Here is a 24786-nt window from a genome sequence, read left to right on the forward strand (position 1 = left end):
AAACACCTTACAAAGAATAAGCATGTGCTATGGTGGAGTTTGGGCTTTGTGAAGGAGTCTAGGCATTGCTCAGACAGAGAAAAAAGACAGGCAATTTAGGCAGAAGAACTAGCATAATGTATATTGACACGAAATAACAAGCAGCCTGGAACAGCCAAGGAGTTATTACCCCCCTGGGGTCCCGCAGTAACTAATCCACATCTCACCACACCTGTCAAAAAAACAAAACAAAACAAAACAAAACAAAACAAAACAAAAAACCAGGAGTATTGCATTAGAATGTGGACAAGCTAATCTGCACTTGGACTTCCATAAAGCCTCGGATTACATTTTATTTTCTAGCACCTCTACTGGCTGAGCACATCCTAGGCGCAGTACTGGGCTGGGTGCTGGGGTATGACAGGAAGCTGTAAGTCATTCTTCTTATGAAAGCCAGGGGCTCATAATCAGGGAGACATATAACTAATGACAGCCCAAGTCTATCATGCAGTGCCGAAAGAGGAACATGGCTGTAAGCTGTGTAGGTCCAAAGGGGAGCGAGGCTGGCTGTTGGTGGTAGAGAATTTTATCTCACTAACTTTACAACATCTAATCCAGTGTTTTCACAAAGCAGGAGGAGGTCAGGAAGCGCACAGTGTCCTGACCTGACCCCTAGATGGCACATATCTGACCTTGTGCCCAGAACTAATTAATGCCTCTGTAGTAGCTCCAGGCTCTACTGAACAGAATCTTCTCAAACAGGTCACCAAGGGGATGACAGAGCTTCTACTGCTGCAGGAAGGGAAGATGCTGAGAGGAAATAGTATTGATGGGGTACACAACACGTCTCCAAAACCCACCCATAACGTGGCAATTTTGCCTAGCGTGAGACCAGCGCACCTGGCTGTGAGTTCCTTCACAGCGCCCAGCTCAGATGGAACCCGGCTCTTAGAAGGGACTGTAAAATCAAAGAGCTCATGCAGAAGAAACCACAAAGTAGAGATGATCCATCCCAAGACCACGGTTACGACTCGAGAGCTGCTGAGGAAAGCCTGTAAGATGGTTGTGGCCAAGACAGTGTGCACTGCCATATGCAAACCTCGGCTGGGGCAGATCCCAGATCCCAGAAAGGTCAGGAATCAAAAGAAAGTTTCATTCTAAACGACAGAAAGCTGCTCTAGGACTGCAGTGATGCCTGTGAGTCAGAAGTTCCTAGCAGCATGATGTTGTACCTTACGCCTTGTGGAGAAAGGTGAGCCACTGAGATATGGAAGTAAGCAATGAGATAACTCGCCAGTGGGTTGTCCTGGAAACAGGCTGGACAAGAGAGAGTTTCCAGGCACTAGCTCCCCAGGTTTCCAGAGCAGGGGCATTGGCTAATGCTGACAAAAGAAAAGAAAGACTCCCAGCAAAGGACGTGAGGGCCACAGTCCACCCTCAAAGGCAAGGGTGGAGGCGCACCAAGCGAGCAAGCGAGTTAGGGGTCCATGAAAACGGGTAAGGAGCGGGTGCCTTGATTCTATCCAGTGATTGCACTGTTTTATCTTAAACAAAGACAGTTTTTACACAGCAAGGTATGGAAGTGGACGGTTTAAAACTCCAGACCAGAAGCAGCAAAATGAAAGGCCTGGTGGCAGAGACACACAGTCACCACCAGGTGGCAGCATATCTAAGCTAAAAGCTGAGTGTGTGAGAGGGTGTTGGTGTGTTGTGTGACAACGTGTTGGTGAAGGTAGGGACTGTTGTTCAGAGAACTGCAGGAGTGGAACAGAGCCATAATCCCCAAGTCAGACCTCCAGCACTGCCTCTTAGCTCCCCTTCATCAAACACTGGGAGCTCCCCTGTGACCTTCCTACACAGTAGATATCTGGGGCTCCCTTTGGTGAACTCATTTTTCCCAAACCTAATCAATAAAAGGACATATTTGTGCCAACAGCAGTCACGGGCTCACACTTAAGCCTCCAATGACCCAATAGTATGAGTAAGTGGTGAGTGAATTTCCCTAAAACACTGATTTTTCAGCCTCTAAGAGTCACCGTTAGAGATGACAATAAAGGTGCACATCGATATGCCTGGCTATTCAGACATACAGAAGTGGCTCCTGAGGCATGTCCATCCCAAGGACAGAAAACACAACCCCAGAAGGATAGGTCAGGGGGTCCCTTTATCTTACTGTGGTGGCAAACAGACTTTCCTCTGGGACCTGAAGACTTAGATTCCTGAACCAGTTTTCTCCTGATGGACTGAGGAATGTCACTAACTCTTAAACCATGTAGTTTACTCCCTGTAAAGGTTCAGTTGGTTTGGTTCTGTGGTTGCTGGGTTGGACCCCGGGAATGATCTCTTCTCTGCTGGTTCAGAAGGACGGCCAGGTAAGACTGCACAGATAAAAGCAGCCATTCCACTTCGGGGGAAGGCAAATGTGTGGGCATCACCATGTTAGTGCAGCATCTGAGATGGGTTCGTTGGCCCTCTGTCCTGCTTCTTCCAGAACAGAACTGCCATCTCCCCCAGGGCAGTCACTGTGGGTGAAATGAGTGAATCTTCCCAGGCCCAAGTCGCTGCATCTTTTGAACCAGCAGGGAAGAGATCAAGGGAAGGGATCGTTCCTGCATTAGACCCAATAACCACAGACACAGAAACAAACCAAATCATCGCTATGGTCAGTACAATACAACATACATGCTCATACACATACACACTCACATACACACATACAGACTTACACATACACACATATACAACACATACACTCACGCACACATACACACTTGCACACATTCATATCAGAGATGATATGATCTGGCAAATTAAAACTATCATCAGTTCAGTCTCCACCCAAATAGTAGCTGTGTCCTACCTACAGCCTACAGCCTGCCTCTTTCTGGGTAGCCTCCTTGGGTCTGTGACATCCAGACCATCCTAACCCTGAGGGACTTCACAAGTTGCCTTCCAGTCCCATAGCATCCCTTGAAGCACTGGTGAGCATGGGAGCCTTAGGATTCCCTTCAGGAGTCCTGCAATATGATGGGGAAATTTCATATTTTGGAGCATCTGGAGGAGGGGGAATAGCATGCATGAAGACCATCAACGAGCACTGTCAGTAAGCCAAGAATTCACTGTTCAACAACCCCCAGGCTAGGGAACGTCCAGAAAGCTTTCTGGATTCCTAAAGGGTCCTGCGGCAGTTTTGTGAATGAGTCCCTGTGCTAAAGTGGAAAAAGACAGGTCTTGGTCCACTGTGACTCCAACACCCAGGGGAAGAATCAAGTAGGTGCAACAGAAGTATCCTTGGAAATCCATGCTAGCTATGAAGGTAGGTGAGCAGGCGTGGGTTGGGGTGTCAGCAGCTGGGTTTGTTTGTTTGTTTGGGGAACTTATTTTGGATTTGAGACAGGGTCTGCCTATAATCCAGGCTAGTCTTGATCCTCCTGCCTCAGCCTGAGTATAGGAATTGCAGGCATGAGTAGCCTTGGGTTGTTTTGCTAGCTAGTTCCTGGATCTGCACATGGGGAAACAGTCTTAGAGGCCAAAAGGCTTGCTGGAGGCGACCGGAACTACAACATCTCATGTTAGAGACAAATTTGGCCTGGGTTAAAAGGTATGAAATTTGTGCTCTATAGGTTGTTAGCTCTATAGGTTGGGGAAGCGAGCCTCTGTTTGACAGCAGGTAGCAATAGCGTCCGTCTGTAGGGCTGCCATGAGGATTCAGTGAGAAGAATAGGGTGATGGTGTGGATCATGCCTCCTTCCTCACAGCTCTGGCAAGCCGGGGCTCATCTATGAAGAGCTACCAGGTGTGCTGCTTCCTGTCCCCAAAGGTGCTGGCAAGGGACTCCCAGTCAGCCGGCGCCTCCTGCTCTATGACTCCTCGTGGTGATAGCGTCTCCATAAGCTCATGCACAGGAAAACAGGCTCCCTTCCCTGGCCGGTCCTAAAAGGGTGGCAGGACTCAGCTCAGCCATCCTGGAAATCCCCCATCCATAAAACTGACAGGTTGGTTGGTTATTTATCTTATCTTTCTTGAATCTATTAAGTGGACCCGGAGGGAGAGAGCGCCAAGTCACGAGCAGCAGCGTTTCAGAATGCTTAGCACTTCACAGTACGAGACCAGACATCCAATCTCATTTAGATCAACCTCTCTGAAGGGTGGCATCCTGCCCCCTAAAAGGTACTCAGAAGATCTCTGAGGGTGTTTTGGATTGCCACTACCGTGGAGAAACATGGACTCCAACGAACTCTAAATTGTCAAGCTGGGAAGATGGCTCAACTGGCAAAGTGCCTACCGTGAAAGCACAAAGAGCTAGAGCCCACATAAAAGGAGACATGGTCTCCTGCATCTGTGGCCCTGTGAAAGGGAGGCAGACAGAAAGATTCCCCAGAGCTTGCTGGTCAGACAGTCTACCAATCAGTGAGCCCACTGAATTCAAAGTCAGACCCTTCCAAAGATGATGACCTCTGACCTCCACATGCACATGTACATACGCACATATGCCCTCATATCCACTTTGCGCGTGCACATACACACAACGGGGGGGGGGGGCTAGATTTGTTTTCTAAGTACATTCTTATACATTGAATTTTCTAAGAATTCAACATTGTGTGTGAAGAGAGGTTTCATTGTTTAAGAAACTCCAGGTGCCAAGGCCAACACTGTTCTAGGTAGTTGAGTCACGAAAACAACAGACATGTCTGTCAGTCACCATGTGAGGCCATGACGTTGGTAGTGGCTCTGAGTGTAGTTGCCTGTACAGGGCTATTTCACATGTCTTCACATACAGACATGCCTAAGCATGTCTTCTCCGCTTATTAAGGCAGTGTAGGGAAGCCAACGGGTTTCATGTGCATTATACATAAACTGTGTGTCAGATAGTAAAGCATTGTGAACAGTGTGAACAGTGAACAGTGAACAGTGTTATAAGTAGGGCCCATGGAGACTGGTAGGGCTGACAGCTTCTTGACCACAAGGTCATGCCGTCAAGATGAGTGGCTTCCAGGCAAGCAGTGGAGGAAGTTGGAAAAAAAAAGTCTCTTTTGTTATGACAGATGAAGCCCTGGTGCTGTTGCAACACGGGCTTTTCACTGGGTGCTTGTGGAGATAATCGGGGCCTTTTTGGGGCCTTTCCCCCTTTGGACTAGAATGAAGAAAGCCATTTCTCAGCAGCAGGATGAAAGCAGAACCAGGCGGAGCTACTTACAGAGGTCTTCCGTGGCGGCAGGGGCAAAGGCAGCCATGGACTCATAGAGCTCGTCATCACAGCCAGGGTTGAGGGAGCATTTCATCAGCAGGTCTGTGGACAGGTGGGCCATGGATTCGTATACATCGTCAGCCTCCTCGCCGTGCATCAACTCCTCTTTAATGTGAGTCTTCAGCATGTCCACAGTCTCCTGCAAGAGAAGACAGGCCCGTTGCACACTGAGGAACCTGGCTAGCTGGGCAGACTCAGGCCCTGAGTGGACTTGAAGTGGGCAAAGGGTGTGGTCACGAATCAGGGTTATAATTGTGATTGGCGGGTATTCCCCGCCTGGCAGAGAGCCCTGACCTTTGTATCTTCTTCTAACGCTAATTACAGAGTCAAGCAGTTATATCCCGGCTAAATGTTCAGGGGTCAGGGAACATAAATAAAAGCTATGCCTCACAGGTATCTAGTAAGAATCAGGCTCAGCCCGGAGCACACCCACCTGCTGGCACCCACCTCCTTCAGAAGCCCCGCCTCTCCCTCACCTCCTTTGGAAGCCCAGTCTCTCCCTCTTTTACTTGTGGAAAAACAAAGCTCAGAAAATCTAGTCCTCCCTGCAGGGCTCACAGTCTCTCAGTTTGGGTCTTTATAACAGCCCAGTGGGCACTCAAGGAGAAACAAGTGACACAGAGGGCCACACAGATGCACAGCATATGCAAGTGTGCCCACACTTGTGCAACCAGGTGTCCCCCAGGAATGTCTTCACCCCTGCACCTTCTGGAAGGTTTATCCAAGTGCCTGATGATTTCCAGGGTTTTCTCCTCACAGTTTCAACATTCTAGATGTCCCCAAAGACAGGGGCCTTACATAAATGGCCTTGACATCAGAAAAGCTTGCTCTGTCCCTCTGTCTTTAGAAAGGTATGAGGCTGAGGGATGACCTCCCGGAAACCTGTGAACGGTTTTTCCTGGCCAGACGGTGTGGTGTGTGTCACAATCCTTAATTCTGCCTCAAACCACAGACAGCTCCCTTCTCCTCATCAACACCTGGCAGAGGCCACCTTTGATTGACACTGGGTTAGTTTCCTGATGAGGTCGGAATGAATGGAGTAACTTAGTGTTTCTTAGTGTTTGGGATTCCAGGTTTAGCATTTGGCAAATAAAGAAATAAACTGTGACACTACTTATAGGCCAGTGGTTCTCAACCTTTCTAATGCTGCAATCCTCTAACCCAGCTCCTCATGTTGTTGTGACCCCCCCAACCATAAACTTATTTTCATTGCTACTTCATAACTGTAATTTTGCTACTGTTATGATTCATAATATAAATATCTGTATTTTCCAATGGTCTTCGGTGACCCCTGTGAAAAGATTGTTTGACCCCGGAGTTGAGAACCATTGTCATAGGCCATGAGCAACATGTAGGGACAACCTTTGGCAGCAAGGCTAAAGTTGTGTTGATGGAAGTTGACTTAGCTAGGAGTTGAGAAGATATGAGAAGTGTGAGCCAGATTAAAGCTCAAGGCACTCTGAAAATAACACTTTAACCTCCCCTGATACTCAGAGCAGGATAATAAGCCCCAACTATAGCAGTGAACTAGGTTCAAATCTCATCTCCACCTTTACCAGCGTGAAGCCCTAGGCACAACCACCTTGGCTTTCTATGTCCTTTTCCTTGATTATAAAATGAAGGTCTTGGTCCCTTCAACTTCAAAGGAGTGTGGTGAAAATTAAATGGGACGGGGCATTTACTGACCAACTGAGCTCAGGAACTTAGTCACTACTCCAAACACAGAGTGGCCTTACTGAAAAACGACTAACCCCAAGATGATAGTCTGTGTTTAGCATGTTTGTGATTTCAAATGAAAGCCAAGTAAAAACTCTTGAGAGTCTGAGTGCCTTGGTGCCAATGAGGATCCAAACAAGGTCTTAAACTATTCTGAGTGTTTGAAATACCTACATGTCCCCCAAAACATGGGGCCCCTCTTTGCCCCTTGGCTTTACCACCTTGTGGATTATCTATCACAGGGCAGAGTTAAGTTTCTGAAGACGTGTCAGGCTTACTCTCGTCTGGAGGTGGCAAGCAAGACCGTATTAGTCTGGCTTATCCTGGGGGTCACAGCCAGATGAGCTAGTCTCAGGTGCCCTTTGTGAATTTAAAAAGAAGGAGGAACACCTGAAGGGAATGGAGTCCAGAGCCGCTTCCTCCAAGACAATAGGCACAATCCTGGGCATGTGATAAGACAGAACAGGACTCCGACGCCAGTGAGCAAGAATGGCCCGCCAAGAAAGTTGGGTGCATCCACCTGCCTTAAGTTCAGATCCAAGCAGAAGCTCAGAAAGAGACAGAGTCCACCAGAGACTGAGATCTCAAAGGTGCCTTGATACCTCCTCCAAGTAGTACCTTATTATAGCCTTAGCTATTAAAGAACCAATTCTCACACCGTTTACCTGGGCCCAAAGGTGGACAGGGCAGCAAGAGGCATACTACCAAGGAGCCTTGGAGGGAGTGGAGACAGTACATCAGCCTCGGGCAGACACTCTCTGAGCAAGTTCCTGTCAGTATTTTGGAAACGGCCTCAGTGCTTTGCATATGTTAGCTCCTTTTGTTCTAAAAACAACTCTGTGAACAGACCTCTTAGGATTCTTTTTTTCATTTTGCATATTGAGAAATGGAAGGAAGAGTCTAGAAAGATTACTCAGTGGTTAAGAGCACTTGTTTCTCTTGCAGAGGACCAAGGTCCTATTCCTAATTATCTATAAGGGCATCCCACAGCCCTATCAGTAACTTCAGTTCTAGGGTATCTGGTGTCCTCTTCTGGGGCCACCAGGCATGCATGTAGTGTACATATACAGGCAACACACACACACACACAAATTAAATTAAAGGGGAGGGGATTTATGACTTGCCCAAAGTCACATGGCTACCAAGTAGGTATAGAAACTTGGATTTAGGCCCACAAAACCTGCCCACCCCAGAGAGCCGCATGAGGACAGGTTAGAGACAAAGGCCATCCCTGTCTTTGATGAATTAGAGACAAAGGCCATCCTTTGTTTGAAAAGGTGGTCCTGGAGTCACTCAGCCCATGCCCCACCACAGGACCTCTCTCGCCCTGAGCTTACCACATACTCGTCGATGAACTGGCGCAGGTCCCGGAAGCCGTGTTTCTCAGCAATGGTGTTGGGATAGTGGCCGTGCTTGTTGGCCACGCTATAAGCCTGGAGAGCCCCTGGGCAGGTGAGCAGCAAGGCTGTGAGGTTCTTCAGCCCGTACTTAGCAGCAAAGTGCAGCAGGGTGGGCAGCTCCTCATCCCTCTGATCTACAAAGGCATCAAGGAGAATTGAACCCAAGGATCAGAAGGCAGGCACAGGAAAGCTGCTGAGCCTTAGCATGCATACAGTAGGCACTCAATCACTGCTTACTGGGTGACTGACATAAGTGATGGCTTTCCTTGGGCAACCTCTAAAGATCACGTACTTCTATGATGGAGGAGACGTCATTTGAACCAGTAATACTAATTAGTCATTAGTAGTGCATCTTCTGCTTTAAAGAGAGTGGGAAATTCTTAGGAAATGTTACCTTTTCTTCTTTTCTTTCCCTAGAGCTCAGGATCAAACTCAGGGCTTGACATGCTAGGTGAGGACTCTACCACTGAGCTACATTGCCAACCTCAGTCCACGCTGATGCTAAAGGCTTAAACAGCAGCCACAAAGTACCTAACGATCATCAAAGGCACTGATGGATTTCGTCTCTAACCTATCCTCATGTGTGTCTCTGGGAACAGGCAGGTTTTGTGGGCCTAAGTCCAAGTTTCTACAGCACGCAACACTGGTCTGACACTATTTCGTGCCGATTAAGGGATAAAAGATTAAGGCTGGAGAGATGGCTCAGAAGTTAAGAGCACTGGCTATCAAGCACCTACATGGTAGCTCATAACTTATCTCTAACTCCAATCCCAGGGACCCAGCACCCTATTCTGGTCTCTGAGAGCATTCTACATACATGACACACAGACATACATGCAGGCCAACACTTATACACATAAAATAAAAAAATAATCAAATAGAAAGAAGTCCATCCACTTATCTCTTATTACCAATTTTGCAAATATGCCAAGAAAACAAATAGGCTCATGTTGGGGACTTAGGGAATAAAGCTTTTTTTTCTTTTCATAAAAGTTGATTTCTAGGCTCTTTATGTGTTATTTTCTCTTCTTTTCATATATGTGTGTGAAGTATATAGTACATGTGTATATGTGTACTTGCAAGTGCATAGGTGTAGGCATAGTGTTTGTGTGCGCTGTGTAATAGTTATCCTTGTGTTATTTAAATTCTGATTTCTCTGCCCTCATGTCTTGTTTCAATCCAGACAGCACTGTAATGCTTATGCCAAGAATATCCTTTCTATCCAGGCGGTGGTGGCGCACACCTTTAATCCCAGCACTTGGGAGGCAGAGGCAGGTGGATTTCTGAGTTCGAGGCCAGCCTCGTCTACAGGGTGAGCTCCAGAACAGCCAAAGCTATACAGAGAAACCCTGTCTCAAAAAAAAAAAAAAAAAAAAAAAAAAAAAAAAAAAAAAAAAGAATATCCTTTCTCAAGTTTGTGTAAACAATTTTACCATTTATCCTCTGCCTTGTCAATAAATGCTGATTACCCAATGGCTGAGCAGAAGAGAGAACAAGGCAGAACTCCCCAACAGCCAGGGAAGCGGGGGGGGGGGGGGGGGGGGGGGGGGGGGGTTGGAGTTTTAGCACTAGGGAGAGGCCGGGAGACGGAGACTGGAGTTGGATGGAGATTCACAAGGTAAGGTCCAAGAAGATGCCATGGGGGAAAACATCTGAAGCAGACAGAGCTAGAACAACACTGACCTGCGAGTATCCTGGGAGGTGGCTAAATTCGTTTACGGGATTAATGTAGATCAATACTGCCCAGGTATTATGGTAAAAGCTTGTAAATAAACCTTGATCTTTTTTTTTTTGGTCGTTATTGGGGACTAGCAAAGATAAAAAAAATCAGCTGCCAGATTAGTTTACTACATGGATTTATATTAAAAATAATCCATTTTTCCTGTGTGAGGAAAATGTGTGAGGTGAGGTGGGTGCCTGTGAATGTGCCTGCATGGGGAAGCCCAGGAAGATATCGAGAATTTGATCGGGCCGGGTGTGGTGGGCCTTTAATCCCAGCACTTGGGAGGCAGAGGCAGGTGGATTTCTGAGTTCGAAGCCAGCCTGGTCTACAGAGTGAGTTCCAGGACAGCCAAGGCTACACAGAGAAACTCTTGTCTCGAAAAACCAAAAAAAAAAAAAAAAAAAAAAAAAAAAAAAAAAAAAGAATTTGATCTATCATCCTTCCACCTTATTCTTTGAGGCAAGGTCTCCCACTCAAACCCGGTGCCGCTAGCCCACTTGTTACAGATCATATTTCTGCCTTCTGAGACTGGGCTTACAAATGGGATCATCAGGCCCACTTGACATTTAAGGAATTCTAAAGACCTGAACTGCACAGTGTGGACAGTGATTTAACCACTGAGTCATCTCTCCAGGCCTGGCTCTGTCATTTTAAAAATGATAAATCCAGTTTCCTGTTTACCAGGACATGATCCTTGGGTGAGAGGTCTGAAATGTCCCTAGGATCCCATGTTGTCAGGCTATGAGATACTCTCTCCTGAGCCTATGGTTTAAGAATAAGAAAATAGAAACGTTGACAGCCCCGAGGCAAGAACATTCCACAGTAGGAGGCCGAAGAGAGGCCGCAGGGCAGGGAAGCACTGGAGAAGGCCTGGCAGATTATTCTCTTCCTGTGGTTCCTACATGGCATGCAGATAGAACTCAGTCAGACGATAACCAAGAGACTTGAGTACCACTGTGTAGTACCACCATGTTGGAAAGGAACAGGCATCCTGTGCAGCTTACCAGGTGATATCCCCAGACATCTGGTGTGACTCTCTGGGTTCACAGGGCCCACTCTTCACTCAAGTTACAAATATTTGCTTAAAGCCTACAAAGAGCCAGTACTTGGAGATGCGCCCTGCCCCTGAGCCGAAAGCCTAGTAAAGAAAAGTCAGACGTGGCACACAAGCTACAGGACTGAAGGTTCCAGGTGCTAGGGCAGAGCCCATCCTGTGATGGGACAGACTCCTGGGGGACTGGGGAAGGCCTTCCTGAGGAGATGAAGAGAAGGCCACCCACGGGAAGCATGATGACCAAGGCAGGGACAGAGGGATGGTGTTTCTATGAGTGGAGTGGCGAGACACAGATTTGAGAAGCATATACTATCTGGGAACAGAAAACCACTAAGAGAGGCGCAGAGAGAGTCGATGGCAGAAGCACCCCTTGGGACGGGCTTGTTATCAGGCAAAGGAATTTGAACTCCATCCAGAAAGTAAACGAGAGCCACACACGTCTTTAGAATGGGGTCGGGCGCAGTTGGGTGCCAGGCACAGAAATCCTATCAGATTAGAATGAAGCAGATAAAGCCCTACCTCCTAGTGATGCTCTAGCTATCGTGAAATAGCATAAAGCATTCCTCACGTGCTGGCGTGAATGAACCTACTGGGCTGGCTGCCAGTCATATAAAAGCATGACACATACAACTATGTACAGTACATCATACTTGATGATGGTACATTATTATGTCACTGGCTTCTGTACTTACTGTACTTTTTATCATTATTTTAGACTATATTGCTACTTACTAAAAAAAAAAAACCATGCTGTATAAGAGCACGGTGTGTCGTGGCAGCAGCATCCTCGTACATACTGCTTGGTTTAATCCCATCTTTCTGTTCCCTTCGGTGCTGGCAGATGAAGCTATGCCCTCCCCACATCACATGGCCCAGTTGTGTAGCAGGCTACATCATCTACAACTGAATAGCAGGCCATACCATCTACGACAGAAATGGCTGCTAACATACTTGTCATCATATCGTCTTCTTCTAGTTGGTTGATCCCAAAGAGGTGCAGTCCACTTGCCGGGATGTTGTTCTTCAGGGATTCTGTGAGCAGTTTATCGAGAGTCTCTGTGTTGTAGGGCACGATTTTAAAGGCCTACATAAAACAGTGAAGACAGTCAGATTTCAAATCCAGCTAGCCCCTGCTGGTCCAGGTTGAAGTTGAATAGCCCCATGTAGACTTCCCATGTCCAGAAAGCTCAGGTCTCCTCCTACCAGCCTTACCTGACACATAAACTCCACAGGATTTGCAGCACTGGACAGTAAGTTCCCAATCTCCTCCATGTCGGTGTAATAGCTGACAGTGGTTTCACAGACCACCAAGTCCCCAGAATAGACCTTCAGAGAAACATTCCCCGATGAGAGGTCTAAACAGAACAAGAGGTACCGGTCAGTGCCAGGATGAGCAAGCAACCTGCAGAAAGGAGTCAGCACGGCCATGCTACATTTGAATGCTGAAGCAGCTCGCTGGGGTTGGAAGGAAGTGTCTGAGGTGAACTGGGAGGAGATGAACAGGCCAGCATGTGTGACCATACACAGAATAGGAGTCCTCGTGGCACTGTCTATTGCATCTTTAAAGGATTTTCATCTGTTTTGTATAACTTTCAGTATTTATTTTAGTGTGTATGTGTGTATGTGTGTGTGCATGTACATGCAAAAAATGAAGATGCATGGGTGCAAATGCCTATGTAGCAAAGAGACATGGGATCCTTCTGGAAACTGAATTCTAGGCAGTTGTGAAGGGTTCAAGGTGATACTTGGAACTGGACTCAGTTTTTCTGAAAGAGCGAGGTGCCTTCTTAACTGCCTAGCCAGCTCCCCAGCCTGTTTCACTGAATTCTGCAGGCCTTGATGAATGAAAAGTAAGTAAATAAAAATTAAAATAGGGCTTAAGGTGCTTTGTGTGAAGGCTGAGAGTCACCAAGGGCTAGGATCCCAGTAGCTGGAGGGTAACCTTATTCCTACCACCCTGGGCCAGTGGGATCAGCTGACTTGCTCTGTGGCAGTCTGTAGTATGTGCTCTTCCTGGGGTGGGAGTCTATACCACCGGAAGAGGTTCTGACGGGGGAAGAAAAACATTAAAAATACACCAACCACAAAGATTCGATTCACCAGAAAGGAAATGTGACAACCGTGAACGTGGAAAATGACGAGGTCACACCGGTAACCCAGGGCAACGAGAAGGATGCTCTGCTCCTTAAACCATCAACTTAATGAGGCCACGCTGGTAATCCAGGGCATGTGACTAGAAGGATGCATTAGCCATGCTGATTGACGTCGTCTGTGGCTGGAGAAGCCTAAGGACAAGCCCTGTTTCGGAAGGCAGCTGGGCAGCGTGCTCTGGGTCACCGTGGGGCCACTCACCTGGTGCTTTCACCGAGACCGTATACTCATTCTCCAGCGTGCCTTCCACCCGGACGGAGGGAGAATCCTCAGGAGAAAACTCTGCTTCTGTTGACACCTTCTCGTCCAGCTTGCATCTCACAATCACATACACAGTGGTTTCTGCCTGGAGTGGGAGACAAGTTCTGGTCTCTCTCCCTCCTGTATCCCGTAGGGTGCTGGGTCAAAGGTTATCCCAGCATCTCAAGCCCTAGCCCACTCTCTGAGAGGGTGGTCCTGGCCAGGGGGTCTTGATAGACCAGGGCTGAGCAGAGAACCATAGGCTATCAGTCCAGTGAAGGACCTTGTGGAAAGCAGGTTTATAAACCTTTACAGTGATTAGACAGAAACTCTGTCTATTCATTGCTCTCATAATTTTTTAAACCTAGGGATTACAAATGTTTACTTCATTTTATAACATCTTAAAATTGCTCTTTATATACATATGTGTATACATATGCATATACATATAATTTAAATTGTTTTATTATATAATGGGGTAAACAATGCCCCACGTACATAGCATGTGCTATCAAGTAAAAGCCCCAGTACCAGAAATGGGTTACATCTTTTTGAGTCGGCCAAAGTGGTCTCACAGACACACACACACACCCCAAAAAAACCATTGCAAGCTATTGTCAATGCTATTGGTTACCTTCCACAACCTGACACTAAGACCCTATCGCTGAAGACAACATACTCTTATGTCATCAAACACGGAGAGATCAAGCTGCTGCACTCCTACTGACTAGTGGCCACAGTGATGGAAGGTGCTCCCCTCACTACTGGAGGAGAAGAGTAATTACCAATCAGTCTCACCCAGTTATGAACCCTGTGATCTGCAACAGTCACATGCCTACAAGACATACTGGTGTGGCAGTGACATAAATGTCATAAGTGTAGCCAACCACTTAAAAAAAATGGGTTTTAATACGAAACTCCAAAATCCAAAACGCTCTGACCTGAAAGTGAAAGGTCTATACTTTGCATTTAGGTCAAAGACCAAATGCAAGGGAAGTATCGTGTCCTACAAAACTATTGTCAGGCTGTGCATCACATGTACATAAAATATAAACACACTTTGTCTTAAAACATATCCCATTATGCATACAGAAATAATCCAACATTTTCCTAACCCCCAAAATTTAAAATCTGAGACACTTCAGGTCCTTAGCATTCCAGGTAAGGGTCACCTAACTTGTCTCTTGTTTTATTGAACTTGGCAATGATCATTTTAGATAAAACAGGTAGGGCTGGGCCCTCCCCAAAACCAGAAAGGCAAGGCGAGATCTGTGGCCAGAGCCACAAATCATCCTTAGTCATTCATTCCAGGACTGTTATATAGTTGTCATAGCAACCCTTGACAGAGGGCTGCAGAAGAGTGTGCCAGGTGTGGACTTTGTGACAGGAGAGGGCCATGGCCCAGGCTGCTGACAGCTATAACCTGTGGCTGTCGTCCTTCCTGCCACACTCCTGCTCCTGCATCTCACCCCAGTAAAACGAGGAGCCCAAAAGAATGCAAGTCAGTTCTGTAGGCAGTCAGGACCCACCCCCAGCCCAGACACCCCAGGCCCACAGACCCGGAGCAGGCAACTAGGATGATCCTAAGTGAGAGAGCAGCAGAGAGGGAGCAGGAAGAAGAGCCTAGGAATGCAGGAGCAGAGTGGGTTGAAGCATGCATGGGCACCAAACACTCTTCCAGTGCATCTGGCAGTCTGACCACATACCCGTGGGAAGGCACGGCACTGGGAGAGCGAGCTGGAAATGTCCACGTGGGCCCTGCCATGATTGCAAAGAGTACAACAGACTGGGTTTAAAAAACAGGAAGTGGCCAGGTGTGGTGGTACACACCTGTGACCCCAGTGGGGAAGATGAGAAAAGAGATTTATGAGTTCAAGACCAACCTGGGCTATGTAGAAAGACTGTCTCAAAATCTCAAAAATAAAAATAAACAGTGAAGATCGGAGAATGGTGGGGAACCAGGCTACAGGATGCATGTCCCATGGGAAAACAAAACACCAGAAAGCCCAAGGGTGATAGCACAGATTCTGCCTCATGAGACACCAAGAAACACCAGCTTTTATGCCTAATTCTTAAAACACTCTGAAGTCCAGATCAATCATGTCTAAGAGTGAAATCCAGCCTGATATACAGCTGGTGACTCCAGTGCAGGAAGCCTGTGCCCAGCATCTGTGGCCTCAACTGCAGAGGAGAAAGTCAGACATCAACCCCCCCCACCCCCCCCCCCCCCCACTTCTCATTTCCAACGTTCTCATGCCCTGAGGTTCTGAGACGCCACAGTTGCAAGCTTAGCAAAGAGCATGTATCCATGAAGAAAGCATTCTAGTTCTCTAACCTATTCAAAATGCCTCACATTTTAAATACGAGAAGGAATGACTATCAAATATTATGATAGGATTTAAATGACTATCCTGAAGTCTTAACACACAGCTCTCTTGTGACTATATGACCACCCTAAAATACTAGCCACATATGGTATTTAGGTATTTAGGCAATCTTTTCAGCAAGCAATATTGGCCAGCAAGTTTCCTCCATCAAACCTTAAAGCCCTCCCTGAGGCCAGGGTGGTGACCAGTTAATGAAAAAGCAGGCTCCCAGAATGTGTCACCTTCTCCTCCCAGGGCTGGGCCAGTTGGAAGATAGGCAGGCCCTTCTCTAACTCTGTGGTATCCAACAATGTCCATGTCTGCTGGTGTCCTGTCTGCCCTGTGTTACACATTCATGAGTTCTTACATGGATGACACATACATTCCCAGGTTCAACTCTCTGACTTAAAGGAGCTATTCATGTGGTGGTCGTGGTGATGGGAGTCCCGAGGGAAGGTGGTGGTTATAATAAGATGTGTCACGATGCCCTTGCACCTTTTACTGAAACAAAGGCATCTACTAGAAAAGTCAGTGCTCTGACAGGGATGTACCAGGTCCCCAGGATGCCTACCCCACAACGAATGCGGTCCGGCTGTACCACCATCAGGTTCCCAGGCGAGATCTCCGGAGGCAGGTTCGTCTGCTTTGAGAAAGGAAGAGCTCTCTCGTCCTCGGGCTCCGTGTCGGTTACTGAGTCACAGCCAGAATCTATGGGACACAGGACATGACTGAATAAGAGCAGAAAAAGGAGAACTGGTAGACATGCTTCACCTCCCCAAAGCCCCACACGTCACTGTGCAGGAAGCGGCTGTGAGTGTCACACGGATGCAAGCTGAAGGAACCGAATCGCTAGAGTCACAAAAGAGGACCCAGTGGGGAAAGGCCAACCACTTCGTAGGCCACTGAGTGACAGAAATAAAAGCAATGTTGTGGGGTGGTCAGTAAGACCAAAAAGTTTGAGGCAGGCAAGTCTAGGCTCAACTAACAGGCTTCTGGAAGCTTCACCTCACTGAAGGGTGGCAAGGAAGATGGAGTTGGGAAAGGATTGTGTACATCAGAGTAAGAAACTCTGCAGACAGCCACAGGAACTAGGCTCACATCTACCCGATGTGTGTCAGCAGTAAGAAGCAATCACTTTCAACACGCCTAAAGTCAGAACTCCTGGGTTCCAGATTAGTATCGTGGCCCTACACAAGCTAGGAATGTCAGGATGGAGGCTGGGATGGGTTTTTAACTGCCAATTTGCCACTACCTAAAAGCACCTGAGAAGTTCGCTCTGACTGGAATTACTCAGATCAGGTTGGTCTACGGACAGATCTGATGGGGGCTGTCTTGATTGCTAATTGATGTGGGAAGATCTAGCCCACGGTGGCAGCACCATCTGCCAAGCAAGGAGTCCTGATTTATACCGAAGAGGAGAAAGCCAGATGAGAGGAAGCAGCAAGGCTGAGTCTATGCTTCTCTCTGCGCTTGCCTGTGGCTGGGATGCGGTGCGATGCGGTGCGATGCGGTGCGATGTGATTCGATGCGATGTGACAGACTACTTGAGTTCCTACTTTGGCTTCCCCTTCAGTGATGGTAACTAGAAATTGTAAGCCAGATAATCTCTTCTTCTCTAATGGGCTTTCGGTCTGGGTGTTTAATCTTTAATCACGACACCAGAAATGAAACTTAAGACACAGCCTCTGAGCAGGCAGGCAGAGGTGTGAAGATGATGAAGAAGATGAAGAGGGTGGCAAAGATGGTGAGACCACAGGGAGAACCTGTAAGACTTCTTCAGAGGGGCTCTTAATCAGCATCTACTGATCGACAGACCTCCTGGTGAAGTGAGGCCCAAGATCATATATAGATGACAAGTCCACACATGAAGAGATCCACAACCATGCTATCAGAAAAAAAAAAATGCCAATCAAAACAACAAGGACATACCACAACACAGCTATTAGGATGGTCAAGATCCAGAACCGAGATGACACCAAATGTCTTCAAGGACATACAACACTGGGACGCTTTGCTAGTGGGACTGGAACACAGAAGAGGCCCTATGGAAGGTGCGTTGGCAATCTTACAAGATTAAATACACTTTACCACTCAATCCTACAACCATACGCATTTGGTGTTTTCCCAAAGCTGTTGAAAATGTATGTACACAGAAGAACCTGCGCACAGATGTTTACAGCAGCTTTCTCCATAGCTGCCAAGAGTCGGAAGCAGCAGACATCCTCTAGCAGCTGAACGGTTAAGCCAACAGAAGCCTAAGCAAACGATCAAGGAACTTGGCCCTCGGCAGCACTGAGCTCGAGGGAGAAACCAAGGGGTTAGTTTCTGTCCACTGGACACCAGCTAGTGACATCTGGAAAGAGGGAACCTCAAGTGAGAAAATGCCTCCACCAAATGGGCTCATAGGCATGCTTGTGGGGCATTTTCTCCATTCATGAATTGATGTGGGAAGGTCCAACCCACTGTGGGTGGGGCCACCCCAGAGCAACATGGTCCCAGGAGGTGTAGAAAAGCAAACTAAGTGAGCCATGGAGAGAACGCGGGTGAGCCTGGCTCCCTTATCCCTCTTCAGCACTTGCCTCCAGGTTTCTGCTTCTTCATGATGAACAGGGATAAACTGTAAGCTAAAATAAAGTCTTCCTCTCCAGGTTGCTTTGGGCGCGGTGTTTATTATGGTAACAGTAAGTAAGGTGGGGTGCTGAGTTAAAGAAGGCGTAGAGTGTGCGGTCCCACCCACATGACACTCTGAGAAAGGCAAAACTATTGGGGGGAAATACATGGTTACTAGGAGGGAGGGATAAACAGTCGAGCGGCATAGATTTGTTTGTCAGGGCAGTAGGTATATTTTGCTATAAGATGAATATACGCTATCATACACTTGTCCGAGTCCACAGACTAGAAAACACCAAGAGTGCACTGTGGCATACATGGTGTTGATGGGTTTCTGTGCAACCTCAGCCATTGTAACCCAGGTCCCGTCGTGGTGTTGGGTGTTGACAGTGTTGAAGGCTGCATGTCTATGGAGCCAGAGGCATAGGAAACCACTGTACTTTCCACTTAATTTTTGTTGGAAACCTAGAGCTGCTCTTAAAACAGGAGCTAGAGAAAGTACCCAAAGAGCTAAAGGGGTTTGCAGCCCCATAGGAGGAACAATATGAACTAACCAGTACTCCCAGAGCTCCCAGGGACTAAACCACCAACCAAAGAGTACACATGGTGGGATTCATGACTCCAGCTGCATATGTAGCAGAGGATGGCCTAGTCGGTCTTCAATGGGAGGAGAGGTTCTTGGCCCTGTGAAGGCTCTATGCCCCAGTGTAGGGGAATGCCAGAGACAGGAAGTGGGAAAGGGTGAGTTGGTGAGCAGGGAGAGGGGGCGGGAATAGGAATTTTTTTCGGAGAGGAATCCAGGAAATGGGATAACATTTGAAATGTAAATAAAGAAAATATTTAATAAAAAGTAAAAATTAAAACAGCTAAAAATTGTAAATCACTACAAAATAAAGGAAATGGTTGGTAAGAAGATGACTCACAAGGTAGTCCTGGCAAAGCAATGGGCTGCTATGAAACTTCCTAATTCACAAAACTTCCAAGGTAAGATTAAGATGAACTACAGATGAAAATGCAAAATAAAAATAAAGTGAATTTTAAAAATTAAAAGATGAAAATATGGATGGATAGATGGATGGATGGATAGATGGATGGATGGATTACCATTGACTGGGGAAAAGATTTAAGAACCAAATCTGACATTTTAGTAAACAAACAAAAAGAGATGGGAAGGAAACAAGTAAAATGGAGTATATCCACAGGATGGAATTATTCATTGATGAGAAGGAGTGAGGCATGCATATGGCCCAAGCCAGGGGTACATCTGGAAAACATCGGGTTAAGTGAAAGAAGTCAGACAGAAAGACCACACATCACATGATCCCAAACACCTATGTCTGGAATGGACAAACCTATGAAGGCAGAAGAAAGCAGCTTAGTTCTTGCTTCGTCCTGAAGAGTTTGGGATGACTTCAGAGAAGTAAATGGTGAAAATCTTAAGAATGTCTTGAGACAATTGCACAAACCTGTGAACGTACCAAAGACCATTGAACTGAACTCTTTAAATGGGATAATACAGCATGTGGATTATTTCTTATAACATTGTTATCCAAAAACCCAATGGGAAATCACAAACTGTTTAAATTTTCAGAGTACGTGTAACAAGGCTGATTGCCTATATGAAGAGGATGTAGAAATTTCTTTAAAAATGTCCCACGCTCAGTAAATGACACGATAGAAATACAAACCACTTCCCCACTTAAAAAGCATAATGTCACTCATTCTGACCAGCCGTCAGGAAATGCAAGAGAAAAACCTTTGCTGCTGTTTCACTTTCCCAAACTAAAAGACTTTGTGTGTGACAGGTCCCCTCACTCGGTGTCAGGCCCAGATCTGGCAGAAGAGAAAGGCACACACAGACACAGACACAGACACACACACAGACAGACAGACACACACACACACACACACACACACACAACTCACATGTCATATGAACCCCTGTTTAAAGAGTTCAGTTGAATGGTCTTTGCTATATTCAATGATCTGTGCTATTGCCTCAATAAGTTCTTAAGATTTTCATCACCCTGGAAAGAAATTCTATATCCTTCATTGATTTCTTTGCGGTCATCCCAGACTCTTCAGGATGAAGCAAGAACTAACCCGCTTTCTTCTCCCTTTATAGGTTTGTCCGTCTTGGACATAGGTATTTGGAATCATGTCTTTCTACTCCAGTCTTTGTATTAGGAAAACAAGACAAAACAAAACAAAACAAAACAGAAAACAATCTGAGAGAATATTAAAAGCATTCCTTTTGGCTGGGTATGGTGGCATACACCTTTAATCCCATAATTCAGGGAGGCAGAGACTAGAGAATCTATGTGAGTTCGAGGCCAGTCTGATCCACATATCAAGCTCCAGGCCAGCCAGGGCTGCACAGTGAGACCCTGTTCTTAAAAACAAAAACAAGCAAACAAAAAGACCCACATTATTTTCAAATAGTGTCAAGAGGCACATTAAGAAAGGATATAAAATTACATGTTTCATATTACAGGTTTTCCATTTTACTAAATTCATCTTCGAACGTCAGAAAATAAATCTATGTGACATTTTCCTTCCTTCCTTCCTTCCTTCCTCCCTCCCTCCCTCCTTTTTCCCTCCCTTCCTCCCTTCCCCCTTCTTCCTTCTTTCCTTCCATCCATGCATCCATCCTTGCTTGTACTTTTATATTTTCCATTGTGAGAAAGCCCAGCTTTGATTCTGGAATCAGGTGATGAATCTCCTGCGTCGTCACCCTGGCAGGACGCCAGTGGGACCTAATGAGACTGACCCCTAAGGACAGCTCTCCAATAGGCCCACCAGTGCTGCTTTAGCAAGCTACAACCACCAGCAGTGTGGTTCAGTGAGTCAGACAAAGAGTCACTCACTCTGTCATGCTACTGCTGTTGGAGACTGACAAGCCACAGAGATCTCTGTCCTGGGAGACTACAGACAGAGAAGCTGTGTCTCAGTGGGGCCAACCAAAGAAAAGCCAACTCGGCCGACACAATCACCACCTGAAACCACCCCATCCAGTGCAATGACCCCCCAAGTTTCCCTGCCTGATCAAGGTGGTCCCTCTTCCATCCCTACCTGAAGATGACGCTGTTGCTTCTGCCTGAATCAAACATCAAAGGTCCCGGTGAAGGCACTGGAAACCCAGCACCCATGACAGGTGTAGAGCAGTATTAAGACCGAATGTCTACACAGGTCTAGATAGCGGTAACACAACCAATCCTTCCATACGGAAAATTCACAATACTTCTTTCCTTCCTTTAAAAGGGAGCCTACTTCTTACTGACTTCGGGGAGGACTATGATTTTTCTTTCCGACATAGTCAGCATGGGTAGTCAGACCCACAAGTGAACCACACTGAGTAGCTTACCCCGGGCAAGAGGGCTGCAGACACATTCGATACTATTCCTAATTGAGGTAACAATGAAAGTTACGTTTCACTGAGTGGCAAGGTGACTACTCACTAGTCTCCACGTCACCCTCCCCACCATCCTGTGAGATGGGAACCAGTGTCCTCTTTTCAAAGGTTTTAAAGGTCAGCACTCCATGCCTGGAAGGGAGGAAATAGCAGGGCTGAGGTGGAGCAGCGAGCAGGGGCCAGTGGCTCTGTGCTTCCTTCCCTGAGGGCTGTAGAACTCAGTGTCACATGTCTTCCTCAGCTGAGCTGTGACTGTGCAGCTCATGAGACATGACTTGCACCTCCACTGTCTCAGAGGCCTGGTGGTGCTGTGGTGTTGTGGGCACTGCTGTTTGCAGTTCTGTGACCTCCTGCCAGGGCCAAGGGCACATTCTACAGGCAGGGGTTAAGTCAAGAGGCAGTGTATATCAGCTGAACCAACCAGTGTCCTTCATGTACATGAGGCCTCTAGCCCACGGTTGTACTCTCTCTTTTTGGTTAAGTTTTCCCACATAGCATAGATGGCCTCTTTCATGAACCCCTGATGCCTCTCAGTCTGTATGCCAGAGCAGTGCTTACTGATCTGGGAGGGCCTCTCTCAGACTACGCAAGCTGTAAGTTCTAATGTGATGGGATGCTAGCCCTTGAGGAAGTATAAACAATATTGCTCCCAGAACCAACTACAAATGCCACTGTTGTGCATTTCCACTATTCCCAGGACCACACAAAATATAATATAGATTATTTCATTTTTATCACAGCTGGAGATGGGTGTAATTCTGTCTGTTTCACAGATAAAACCAAGTAAGTTGTCCAAGTCACACAGTGAACGCTATATGGAAACGTAACCTCAACTCTGTCTATCCACCTTCCAGGGTTCATTGCACTGCAAGCCTTACACTGTAATGGAGTAGCTGTGATTCTAAAGCATACAGCCATTGCTTTAGACACTGACCTAGATGGCTTGATACCATACTGATGACCGGAGTTCAAGCTCCAGGCCCCTTGTGATGAAAGGAGAGAACCGAGTTCCACAAGTTTTCTCTGTCCTCTACACACATGCGTGCATACACACAACACACACACACATGCAGGGACACTCACACGCACATTATTAACGTAATATAGAACTGTACAAAACATTCAGTTTCATATCTTTCAATTCTCCTACGTCAAGAAGAAAGCCTTGGGGCTGAAGCGATGGATCAGCAGGTAAGGCGCTGGTTGATCTTCCAAATGACCTGAGTTCAAATTCCCAGCACCTACATGATAGACAGCTCACAAGTGTTGTGACTCCAGTTCCAGTGGGGGGCTCAATGCCCTCTTCTGGCTCCTTAAGGCACTGCATGCACATGGTGCACAAACATACATTCAGACAAAATTAAAACAATATAAGTAAATAAAATCTAAAGAAGAACAAAGGGGGAAGCAGTTTCTCCATCACAGTAAGAGGACATTGTCAGACGCCTCTGACACACTTAGCTCTCTCTGTACCATGAGGGGACCAGCCCATAAGCTCACAGCGTTCCCTAGGCAATCCAGATGAAGAGTTTCGTATTGACGTTTGGTTTTATTGTCTTGTTATTTTACGCATCTCTCTACACCAAAAACACTAGTTTTTCTTTCATTTACAGTAGCAAGGTTTAAAATAAGCCTACTTGGATTACAAACACGAATTGTCTTGAGAAATCATTAAGAATAAATAAATATTTAAAAAATAAATAAATAAAAAGGGCTAGAAAGACTGCTTAGTGGTTAAGAATACTGACTGCTCTTCTAGAGGTCATGGGTTCAATTCCCAGCAACCACACGGTGGCTCACAGCCGTCTGACACCCTCTTCTGGTGTGTCAGCAACAGGATGCTCCTATACATTAAATAAATAAATCTTTTTTAAAAAAAAGAAATCACTAAGTACAATAAACATATTCAGGGCAAGAATAGTTGAGATGGTTCACACGATCTTGTGAATGTAATCAATGACACTGAATTTTATGCTCAAATTTGATTAAAATGACCAGAACTACGATACATCGTTTACCACACTAAAACACCCAAGCCCACTGAACTGCACACCTTAAAGGGTTCACTGGGTGTTCTGTGTATTGAATTCAATAAAATTGGTTTTTAAAAACATTAGGACTATGACACAAAAATAAGGCAAAAATCCCATCATTGATTCACAGATCACTGGGGAGAGGGGTGGTCAAGGAAAGCTGCATTATGCTATAACTCTCCCATTTGCTAACACTTATTACTTAGAGTTCTGCTATGCCTTGGGAGCCAGGCTGGGCTCAAATTCAAATCTCTCTTGCTCCAGCCTCTCAAGCACTGAGATAACATGTGGCATCATGTCTGGATATTTGTGAAAAGCTGAAATAAGATAAAGTTAAGATGTGAAGGCAGGAAGAAGGCTGAGAGCTGGAGAGATGGCTCGGTGGTTAAGGAAGAGGCTGAGAGCTGGAGAGATGTGAGAGCTGGAGAGATGGCTCAGTGGTTAAGGAAGAGGCTGAGAGCTGGAGAGATGGCTCAGTGGTTAAGGAAGAGGCTGAGAGCTGGAGAGATGTGAGAGCTAGAGAGATGGCTCAGTGGTTAAGGAAGAGGCTGAGAGCTGGAACTCGTTAAATTATTCTAAGTTTAAGCCGGGCGGTGGTGGCGCACGCCTTTAATCCTAGTACTTGGGAGGCAGAGGCAGGCGGATTTCCGAGTTCGAGGCCAGCCTGGTCTACAGAGTGAGTACCGGGACAGCCGGGGCTACAGAGAGAAACCCTGTCTCAAAAAACCAAAAAAAAAAAAAAATTATTCTAAGTTTTGGATGATGAGGAAAAAGAAAGTTACCAGAGAAGGAAGCCAAAATGATGACCTTCAGCAAAACTAGAACTTTCTGTCGACCCAGTCAAAACAGGAACA

The 24786-nt window shown here is 46.4% G+C and overlaps 1 protein-coding gene across 2 annotated transcripts in view; it reads right to left on the bottom strand.

The window, feature by feature from the left end:
- Pik3ap1 (phosphoinositide-3-kinase adaptor protein 1) overlaps positions 1–24786 on the bottom strand; it is a 112975-nt gene that overhangs the window by 42840 nt on the left and 45349 nt on the right. The window contains exons 1-7 of one of the 2 annotated variants that reach the window (XM_031390303.1): positions 19840–20004; positions 16449–16585; positions 13473–13617; positions 12333–12475; positions 12072–12204; positions 8281–8477; positions 5177–5366 (exon numbers count right to left, since the gene is read on the bottom strand). In XM_031390303.1, the coding sequence (XP_031246163.1) occupies positions 5177–5366; positions 8281–8477; positions 12072–12204; positions 12333–12475; positions 13473–13617; positions 16449–16585; positions 19840–19975 (1081 nt within the window). In that variant the 5' untranslated portion in view covers positions 19976–20004. Of the gene's footprint in view, positions 1–5176; positions 5367–8280; positions 8478–12071; positions 12205–12332; positions 12476–13472; positions 13618–16448; positions 16586–19839; positions 20005–24786 lie in introns of those variants that run through there. The other variant, XM_031390302.1, reaches the window with a different exon arrangement.

This window comes from Mastomys coucha, unplaced genomic scaffold (genome assembly GCF_008632895.1).
Source record: "Mastomys coucha isolate ucsf_1 unplaced genomic scaffold, UCSF_Mcou_1 pScaffold21, whole genome shotgun sequence".
Classification (NCBI taxonomy): Eukaryota; Metazoa; Chordata; class Mammalia; order Rodentia; family Muridae; genus Mastomys; species Mastomys coucha.